The sequence below is a fragment of the Leuresthes tenuis genome, unplaced genomic scaffold (assembly GCF_036924035.1).
Source record: "Leuresthes tenuis unplaced genomic scaffold, fLeuTen1.0.hap1 SCAF_11, whole genome shotgun sequence".
NCBI classification, from domain to species: domain Eukaryota; kingdom Metazoa; phylum Chordata; class Actinopteri; order Atheriniformes; family Atherinopsidae; genus Leuresthes; species Leuresthes tenuis.
The window spans coordinates 15343586-15354362 of NW_027325365.1; the positions used below are offsets into that span (position 1 = coordinate 15343586).

Below are 10777 nucleotides of genomic sequence, written 5' to 3' on the forward strand. Positions count from 1 at the left end.
ATAATATCGCGAGACTTGGTGGCACGACAACATCACAGGTGCCAGCCAGCTAGCTGAAGGATGAGTAGCTGTTTCTTTGAAAGTGAAGCCGTTTCGTTGAGCTAACCAGTGAAAAGAAGTTGGTCACTAACAGCCAACCGGTACAATTGCCAACCAGTGTTATGGTTGTTTCTTTTGCATTAACACAGCGCCAATGCTACCCAGGAAAGGAAAGGCTAGTACAGGCTGGGCTGCGTCGGCTCCACTGTTTACATGTTAGACAGAGGTAACATTAGCTAGCACTACGTTACAGCAGAACAATGATAGCTCTATGATCCAGAAACTAGCTAGAAATTAACCGTTTTTTGTTCAATGCAAACCGTCTCGCTGTTTTACAGAGCATTGTTAGATCAGTGACGTTAGCTTACAATATAGAGCCGGTCACAATGGCAATACTTTAAGATAGTTGTAACACAGCACAGGTTTGTCATTAGGAGAGACTCAACCTTGGTGGATTACAGAGAGCCAATTTCTGCGATAAATGGCGTAATTTAGCAACCGTAGCATGGCATCGCTTCATGGCAGTATTTAGATGTCAGGGCAGAGGAGTCTATCTGCTATCTCTGGAGAGCAGGCATCAAAGAAAACCCCGGCGTCAGTCAGTCTCAGAAATTCAGATTGTGTCATTTAAACAAGGGAACATGGAATCTGTGAGGAGTGCTTTCCACGCTCAGCTGGCCACCGTCATGGACTCGCTGCTGGCGGCCGCCGTGTGCGAGATCGCCAAGATTTTTGAGAGCAGCCTTTGCGAACAGCAGGCGGAGCTGGCGCAGAAGACGGAGGAGCTCTCCATCCTCAAGTGCAAGCTGGAGAAAGCCGAGAGGAGGCAAAAAGTGAAAGCTGGAGGGGCAGAGGAAGGGGAGATGTCATCAGGAGACAGAGAGGGCAGCGTGAGGCAACAGAGCCCGACAGCATCAGGTAAGACAGCAGACATTGTTGCTTTCAAAGTCACCTCATGGTTAACACACTTTGTGGTAGAAGTTTTTCAGTGTCATTACCTGAAATAGGTCTGGTAGAAATCCAACCTAAATAAAACGCATAAGTACTAAAGCAAAGGTACTCGGTACCTTGACACAAGATTTGAAGGGTCATTGGAGAAAAGAAAAGAACAGCTATGTAGAAGAATTGTCAGCAAAACATTTGATGGCATTGTAAACAACCCATGAACATCTGAAATGTGACCCCAGCAACACGCTGCTATATGTTATTTCTAAGATATCAGAGGCCAAAAAAACTGCCAACCCTGTGGTTTGTACTAAACTGGCACCAGAGACTGCATTGATGTTGAGAAACAATACTTTTCTTCCACACTGAATGTGGGAAATGATGCGTCTTCTCATTCAGAACCAGTGGAAGGACTCAGCCAGAGCCTCAGCAAGCTGAAAGAGGAGGTCCCGGGTCAGGACAGAGCTTCTATCAAACATGAGGTCAGATCCTGTCCCAACTGTCCATGAGAGGTGGAGTGTGATTGTTTAATGATTTCAAGTGATTACATCTTCATGATTTCTGAACAGCTACCTCAGTGTCACACATGTGCCACTCTTTGCTACCTTTATTTTCTAAATCTAAACTGTCTTGTTTTACCTTTTCTCTACAGCATGCTGCATCACAATCTACTCTGGAGTCTGTCACAGACCAAGACCAAGAGGGAATCCTCGCTGCTGGAGACCAGAGGCAGGTTGACGCCATGTCTGCTACCCAAGCAAAACCCAAAAGTAAGAAAGGAACTTCTCTTGTTGATGGTTAGGCCTGTCCAGTGATGGAGCAAGCTAACTTTCAAATTTGTTTTGGAATGTAAAGGAAGTTTAATAGTAAGGAATGAGATAGAAGTGTGTGAATTCTTGTTTAATTTCTCTTCAGTGTCTAATTGGGATCAGAGCAGTCGCAGTGCAGACCCCAGACCCCTCGAGGATCAAGCCTCTACCCCTTTTCTATCCATCTCCCAGAGTGGACATTGCTCCCCCAGACCTGATCCCAGCCTAATGCAACCAGGAGAGTGGTTACCAGGGCTGGATACCATCCGAGGTGGGGTGTCGGGTTTGGAGAACCTTCAGGCAGATGGCACCGGCTGCTCAGCCCCCGCTAGCAGCAGCGCCGGCACAGAGCCACCCTGCTTCCGGCCTGGTTTTGGATCAGTTGAAGCGAGCAACGAAGATGACGATACCTCTTTCCCTTTCTTGGACCAGGAGCCTGAGAACCAGAACTCGAATCAGAACTCCGTGCGGGGTCTGAGTGTAGGACAGAGGGAAGGTCAGCAGGATCATCCCCGGGAGTCCTCTGGTGATTTGTCATGGCGAACCAGGGACAGCAGAGGCGTCAGAAGCGCCATCAATCACACTCAGCGGGTCACTAATTTTGGCAACAGAAACCCTCTAAGACCACAGTCAAACTCCCATTTGCTCACTCTACGGCACACAAACACTCTCGGCCACCCTCCAGCTCCGAGTGCAGGAAATGTACGACCCTACACCTGCCCGTACTGCACCAAGTGTTTCACTTACCCCTCCCACCAGCGCAGGCACCTATTACGCCACACAGGAGTCCGACTACATCCCTGCCAGTTTTGTGACAAGAGCTTCCTAACGCCGTCTGAGCTGACTGTGCACACGCGCACTCACACAGGGGAGCGGCCTTTTGGCTGCGCTCAGTGCGGTAAACGATTTGCCCGCAGCGGCAACTTGAGAGCCCACCAACGGGACGTTCACATGGGGAAGAGGCCCTTTGCTTGCACAGAGTGTGGAAAGAGATTTGCCCACAGGGGGAACCTGAGGGTGCATAATCACAGAGTCCATCAAGGGGATCCCTACTTCACGGACGATCAGCCTGAACCGGACGTGGACCAGAATCCCGTTTAAAAAGAAAAAGGAAAAAAAAAAAAAAAAAGGTTTTAATTTTACTCTCAAAATGAATCCCGCAAACTGAACTTATGACTGAGCACTTTAAACAGTTTGGAAGTATTTGAAGTTTTGGTTTTATTCGTTTTGTGATCTTGAAATTTGATCCAGTTTGTTAATGTTTATGGCTAAAGTAAATTTGAGTGTCTTGATTTTATTTTACAGTCGTTGCGAGTCATTATAGTCATTATATACAGGAATTGTAGGTCACTCTAAAATATAGATTTGTACTCCAGTGTATGGTAAAATGGTCATGGCTCTAATTACGTGTGAATTATCCATGAGTAAAAAATACTGGCTGTTGTTATGAAAATAAAAATGCGATGACTTTATCGTCCACTGATCTTTCCTGTCAGCGAAAAGTCCCGGAGCTCATTCTAAGTACTTGAAGTGACAGAAGCACAAGGTTTTTGTTTCTGTAGAATATCGTTGTTATTAGGTTTATATGTGGCATACAGGGGCTGAATCTTCTCCTTCAAAGTTGTGCTTTTGTAGTTCCAATCTCAACATGTTGTTTAAGCTGTGTTGTAAAGTGGAAAATGCATCGTGTTGTAGCAGCTGCATAACAGTGTTGTTAAAGAGGACTGTGCATTTCTCCCTCCTGTTTCTGCTCAGTGAAATTAAAGAATATTGTTGATCCTTGAAAAATGACGTTCTTGGCTCGTTGCGTGCTTCTTTGCCAAACACCAGGGGGCAGTGTTAAGCCACAAAAAGAAGTTTGGAAATGGCTTCAGAAAGCTTGTGTTGCTCTCAGCATATTTTACCTTGTGACCTATATTTTTCAGACCCCTTTCCCTGATGCATGCACACGTGTCATCGTGTCATCTCTCATGTAAGAGCTGCTCTGGAAGTGTGTGCTGATTTGGCTAAATCATAATGGGAGTCCTTTGCTTACTGCATTTGCACCAATCTGACGTCCTCTCTTGCTGTTTGGTGTCAGTGTGTAAAAACAATAATTTGGTCCCTTTTATCATGATTATCTGTAAGAATGCCAGTCTGTTGCTATGTCAGATACACTAGCCTTAAGGGATTAATACTGTTCTCATTCTTGTCATCAGTTCTCCCAAATCCCAAATGTCTTTCTCCCAAATCATCCCAGGAAACACTCAACGCTCAACTAATGTTGGGAGCGATGGAAACTGAATCCAGAATTCTCTTTGTGTTTTTAAAAAGCGCTTACAGTAGAGGATGTATCCAGGAGTCGGAGCCAATTATGTTGAATAAAAATCCCGTTTTTTTTGGAATTCCCCTTCGAGTTACCGTCATTCTGCTGCAGCTTGTGTTGGAAACGCTGAGAACACAAAGCCGTTTTATTTTGCCTAAAGCTGACGGCTGAAACCTCGTATTCACTTCTGCTAAAATTCAGAGTGTATTTCACACACAAGAATGCCTCGAACACGTGCCTTGTGTGGAGGTTGATGGGGTGTTTGTCTGTCTTTCACACAACAGTTTCTCCTCCTGAGGGAGACCAGGCCCGGCTCTCTGCATGTATTCCCCAGGCTGCTGAGTCCATGGTTTGCTCATAGAAATTTTACATTTGCTGACCTCTCCTCCCCCCCCTAAAGGTCACCTGTGTGTGTGTCTGTCGCTCTGGGTTTGGCGCTCAGTTATAAAGACGGATTGTACAACCAAAGGCCAACTCTGAACTGACTCGAACGGGACACAGAGAGGTAAACATCAATGTCTACAAATCTTACTTTATTATTATTTTTTTTATTATTTACTGTTTGTATCAACTGCTGGCAATATGAGAGGCTCAAATTCTCACTGGGGAAAGCTGCAGGTGCTCACACACCTTTTGAGTTCATGCACACGTTTGGATACTGTATTTATGGGCAGATAAAGCGTTAAGTCAGGATATGAAGATAAAACACAGATTTGGTTCTCTAAAAGGTTTGTGTGTATGTGTGTGTATTCAGGCAGCAGTCACTCAGACCAGGCACTGTTTTCTGTTTGCATGTTTAGCTGCGTGTAATCTCCTTTCTGGTCTAAGCAGCTTTTTCCCTGTAGAGAAAATGCAACAAACAGATGACCTGGCTGGAAATATGACTGTATGGATGATCTGAATTAATAGCTTTGTGTATATTTTCAGTGTACTTTCCTTTTTGGTATGGTCTAGTGGCAGTGATTTGATTTGGTAATCATATGTTAATCTGCTTTTATCACCAGGCCAAAGAATTCCCATTTATATTTCAGCATAGATCAGGCATCAGTGGGCCATTTCCTTTTATGTCACCTTGTATCAGTTTATTTATCTCTCCCTCTGGGCTGCAGCTTTCCTGGAACTTGCCAGAAAAAAAAAAAAAAAGAAACGCATTGCACGTCCTGCCGCTTCCACTCCTAAAGCCAAAGAGTCATTCCATCACCATCCCATAATCCACCAGGAGTCAAATGATCCCCCTGGCACCCAGTTAGCGCACCCTCCTCCCCAGAACATGACATGTTTATGAAAAATAGACTCTTCAGAAATATTTTTTTTTCATTTTCAGCCACGCTTGTGTGTGATTTGTGGCCGTAGTGTTCTTATTTGCATATTAGTTCCTCTGTGTGTGTGTGTGTTGGGGTAATAAGGGATTTAGCATTGCCCAAAGGTTGTTCATAATGTACCCAGTCTCACCACTCCCCAAGGGCTGTGGTTTCATGCAAGTTGCCATTACTGTACAGAAACCCCCCTGTCAGGGATTTACACTGCTGTCTCCCGCTCGGGGCATCGGTTGATCCATCGTCTGCTGACTGTATTTAAGCGCTCACTTAATGTGATAATAGAGCTAGACTGCAGAGAAGCTGCATAGCTTTTCATCTCCAAAAGCTATTTGCCTGATAGAAATGCTGATTTCATGGCTGCTGGACTTTACAGTTAATTGGTGATCGGTCAAAACTAAAAATGAGTCTAAATAGCAACATATTTAGGGAGGTTCTCTCTCTGCTCAAATCACTAGCCCTATGTTGGCATGTTTTCATTTCTGTGTGAAGGCGGTGGAGGGAAATCTGTTGGCTACTTTCCTAAATCTCCTACAGACTCTGGGGTTAGATTGTGTTTACACCTGTTTTTCTTGGGGGGGGGGGAGTCACAGGTTGTGGAGGAGGGGTGAAGTAGAAGCACATTACTCCCTCAAATTTTATACATTTTCCACTTGTGTGTGTGTGTGTGTGTGTGTGTGTGTGTGTGTGAGAGAGAGAGAGAGAAACTGCATGTTTGAGTGTGTGTTCTCCAAAGGCTGTCCTAGGGTTGCTAAGCAACCATGTATCTGCACAGTGAAGAGGGGGTGGGACGGGGGAGAAACACCAGGTCAACAGAGGCAGACACAAGCTTTGCTGCTGCTGATTGGACAGATCTTACACCTTGATGAATGATGCTGATCATTATCATGTGGACTGGATGCACCGACGAGTGGTGTTGGGATCTTAAAATGCATTACCCTGCCTTCTACAGAACCTTTTATCTGTTCCTTTATCTGTATCACGAAACACCTGAGATTCTCACTCTCTTACACACAGTAAGTGTACAGTTAAAGAAACTGATCAATGTTTGCCTCAGTTCCAAAAGTAAGCACCAGAGGACAATGTGCAATTCCTTTTGTTTAGCTGTTTTAGATACATTTCATCCTCCAGTGTCTCAGAATGTTTTGACAGACTAATATTTACAAGTGGTTTGATTAGGGCAGAACGTCTGTGTGAGAACTGCTGTTAATCTGAGATGTTAACGATTTTATTCATTTGTTTTTAAGAATTGGACCATTGAGAATTGAATGGAAGTGAGGGGCAGGAGCGATGAGGAGATTAAATTGTCCTACATTAGATTTATTTTGAACGATATAGCTGTGTCTCTAGCTGTGCCAACTATCACCAAGGCTAAATAGAAGACAATCTTAATTACTTCCAAGTTGGGCCACGGCCCACTTCAGCTTAGATTGCATGTGATTCCACTCAATCAAAAGCCAGCACATCTGATGGTGTGGAGATGCATTGGTGCACACAGCATAGGTAACTTACACATCTGAATGCTGAATGATAAATACAGGCTCACGAACAACGTATGCAACCCTCCAGACACCATATCCTTAGAGAAGGCCTGATTTATTTCAACTAGTAAATCTCAAACCACACCCTGCACATACTGCAACAGTGTGGCTCTGTGCTTAAGAAAACAAGTCCAAACCTGTCAGGCACTGCAAATATTCGATGTATCCATCCATTTTCCACCGCTTATTCCATAGTGGGTTGTGGAGGCAATGGTATAAGCATAGATCCCCAGACCTTCCCCTCTCCAGCTATCCTCCAGCTCTTAGAGAGGGACCCTGAGGCTTTTCCAGGCGAGGGAGTCCTGGGCCTGCCCTGAGGCCTCCGCCTTGGAATATTCCCAAAACACCTCCCCTCAATTATGTCTGTAAGGTATCCCGACCAGATGCTGGAACCATCTCATGTGGCTCCTTGTAATCCAAAGGAGCAGCAACTCTACACTCAGCTCCTCTCTGATAACTGAGCTGTTCTCTTTGTCCCTGAGGGTGAAGCAAGGACACCCTTGGGAGGAAGCTCATTAAAGAGCATTTGGAGCATTAAACAAAAATACAGCAAATGAGACCCTTTACTGTTATCAAAAGACTTTGCATCATAATCAGTATCATTAATAGAGAAAGTGATGCAACTCAATGGTAAACCTGCTGGTTCCCAATTTATCTGCTTTTGGTCTAGAATAAAGAAAGAGCATACTTTTTTTTCTCAGTTAAGAGAATGTGTTTAGGTTGTCTGATGTTGTTTACAGTTAAATAAGGGGGGTACATTACTGACATTTATTAACATTTTACACACCTAAAAGCTCTGGATAGTTATAAATGACAACTTTAGCACTTCCTTATCATATGTGTAGCTTAGGTGAACTATGAGAATACGTCTCATTGAACGCAGGCTTCTGTGTTCTCACTAAATGTTGAATGTTGTTGATAAATGTTAAATGGGCATAATGTACCACATTCCCCACCATCTGTACTGAAGAAGATTATGTGAGGACACAAAAACAGCTCAGATGAAATGGAGGGCAATGGGTCCAAGTCAGGCAGGGGATGGCGGGTCGTCGCGCTCGCTGTCACCAAGGTAACGGGATGGTCGGAGGCCAAGACTTCACGCCTGAATGGCAGAGGAGACAGACTGCTGCTACACAGACAGGGTCATTGCAGGTTAACAAGGACAAGCTGAACTGGAGTGACTGTACTTGAACGAACCTGCCACATGCAGAGCTGATGATCATACTGGTGATTATACTCATCGGGCCTGTTATGATGATTTTACAGCATCAGAATGAGGACGGTGTGTGTGATCACATTTAACATAATACTTGTTTGGTCTGTATTTTAATATGCTCAGATAAACATGGAGATTTCTTTATTTAAAAATCCAACATCCACCTGTTTGCTGGCTTTTCTATATTTAGCCTTTTCCTCACTCTTTTAAGTAAAGATAAAATATGGCTTGCTGTAGGGAAAGCAGAGTTATAATGGATATTCGTATAAATTACTGTACTCGGTACTTTAAAAGTATGATGAATATTAAGGTTGCCATGCTGCCACGTTAACATATAAGGCTAATGCATGATGCACGTTTTTGAGGGGTTTGCGGCATCAGAATGGCTAAAATGTTCTAATATAATTTTACACATATGTCAACTGTGTTCATTTCTTCACCGAAGTGTCTTGCAGGCCAGTTGTTTTTCTATTATTCCGAGAAAGTGACTGAAAGCTAGATAGATAGCAACACCGCAACAGGTTATTTCTATTACCTGTTAAGGGGGAAATCAACAAACAGTAACCTTCTGGTAATCTTTCAGGAACGTTCAAGGTGACGTTTCCTAAAAATGGTTGGTAAACCCCAGCATTTAATGCTAATTTGAGATGACGTACCTGCTTTTTTTTTCCTTTTGAAGAGGTTTTAAGTACAGTAACATTATTAGTTTACTCATTTCTTCACACCGACCTCTTCCCTGCATGGATTTTGTGGCATGCAAATATGCATTTCAACAAATGTTTCTTCATAGTTTCATACAAATGACAGTCAGACCAGTAGACCTCAAAGAATCACATCAAAGAATATTGAAAACACTTAAGATATATTTTTAACGTTGTTTATCTCTCCAAAATGGTCAGAATATACCGATGGAGGTATCAGCTCTCCTGGATCTAAACATTGAACCAGAAGGGAGCGTTTGTAACTTAAGGCAACAAAAGCCATAGCTATACGTATATATGTGAGTGGGAGAGCTTAGATAGCTTTGTGGTGAATGTGAGGTCGGCTGGGGGCAGTTCAGGCTGATGGGGCAGTGGTGTGTGGAGTATTCCTCATCTTTGGTAATAAGTAGGTGGGGGAGGGCAGTGCTGGCAGTCTTGGAGTAGGTCGGATTCTTGTTCCCTGGGACGGAGGGTTAAAGCCTGGTGGCAGCCAGCCAGCACCAGTGATGGCACCAACTGTCACTGGCAGCCCACACTCTCTGCCGTCTGAAGCCTCTGTGTGTGTGCTGCTGTGTAAATTACAGTGTTTCTCCTTCAGCGGGTGGTCAGTTCTGACCCCTTAAAGGAGGGACGGACACAATGATTGAAATGTCTGTCTAATTTTTGATAGTGATACTTTCTGATATGAATTGATGTATTTTCACTTTAATACCAGACATGCATCTTGTATGAATGAGTGCATCTTTCCACCTGATTTAAACTTCAGTGAAAGCAACTCTGTTCGTTGGAAAGCACATTGGTTAAAACTAGTCAAGATTGTACTTAAACTTTTATGTTGATGCTACCAAATTAAAAGCTGACACTATCAGCACTGATGTTTAAAAACATTGATGACGTTTATTGGTGACGTCCAGTATTAAGCTTTCAAAATGTGCACGAGTGGTGACTATTTTATTTATGACTTTAAGGTCTTGGATCAGCACCTGTTCAGGTTTAAAGGTATTTTTCCAGATAAGCACGCCATTATAATGGAAACGTAATAATCAGAACCCCAAAATAAGCTGATAGCTAAATTTTATTATTAGATTATTATAACTTGCATGAGAGGGTTCCTGCTTTGAATCCCGGCTGGAGCCTTTCTGTGCATGTTCTCCCTGTGTATGCAGGGATTCTTGCATTATCTTTGAGATTGTAAATCTCACAACATAAAAATGACAGATTCTATTAAGTCCACAAGTCATGAACGCAGTCTGTGATTTGTGGACGGACTTGGTGCAAAGCATCATGGACAGCTAGCTGATAACGGCCGATTCATTGAAATAAACAAATGCATCATATTTGTTTTCACTAGCTCCATCAGATGCATAATACTTTCCATTTGCCCAAACACAGAGTTTAGTTAATCTGGGCCAGAGTTATTGTTGAATCTTGTCCAAATTCAGCCAATCGTTAGCTGCCAGACAGATGGCCTCACGTTTGACTGTGAGGTGTTAATGTCCTGTGGCTTTAAAACATGCCTGAATCAGTTGGTATGAGGTGTTTGTGTTGAGATGCTGAGTTTGGTTTTCACCAGATGTCAAACACTTCATTTTGGTCTTGTCCGTCCAAATTACATTGTTCCAAAAATCTTGTGTTTTTTTAAAGTCTTTTTCTAATTGTATAGTCATGAAGTGCAATATTTCACATATTCGCTGAGGCCTGTCGAGTCTGAGATGTTTTTTTTCGCAGTCTCTCAAGACATTACATGGTCTGGCCTTGGGATGAACTTACTTGAACAGATTGGCAGCTGTCTTGAATGTTTCCCATGTGTGAGTGATCTTTCTCACTGAAGGATGACGGACTCAAATAGTTAGGAAACTAACCTTTCCCAGATTGATGGGCAGCAACAATTGCTTCTCTAAGACC

At 43.3% G+C, this 10777-nt stretch overlaps 1 protein-coding gene across 1 annotated transcript; it reads left to right on the forward strand.

Annotated features, from left to right (window-relative positions):
* The first annotated feature begins 29 nt into the window (after positions 1-29).
* Positions 30-3580, forward strand: LOC140318065 (uncharacterized). The gene is made up of 4 exons (XM_072395686.1): positions 30-957; positions 1384-1466; positions 1637-1754; positions 1900-3580. The coding sequence occupies exons 1-4, from the start codon at positions 558-560 to the stop codon at positions 2892-2894; spliced, it is 1596 nt and encodes a 531-aa protein (XP_072251787.1). The 5' UTR covers positions 30-557; the 3' UTR covers positions 2895-3580.
* Positions 3581-10777: the final 7197 nt, after the last annotated feature.

Bases quoted from the DNA above. Each gene is read 5' to 3' on its own strand.
- LOC140318065 (XM_072395686.1), top strand. From the start codon at position 558: ATGGCAGTATTTAGATGTCAGGGCAGAGGAGTCTATCTGCTATCTCTG. The intron at 958-1,383 runs GTAAGACAGCAG...CTTCTCATTCAG, and splicing joins ACAGAGCCCGACAGCATCAG to AACCAGTGGAAGGACTCAGC. The intron at 1,467-1,636 runs GTCAGATCCTGT...TTTTCTCTACAG, and splicing joins GAGCTTCTATCAAACATGAG to CATGCTGCATCACAATCTAC.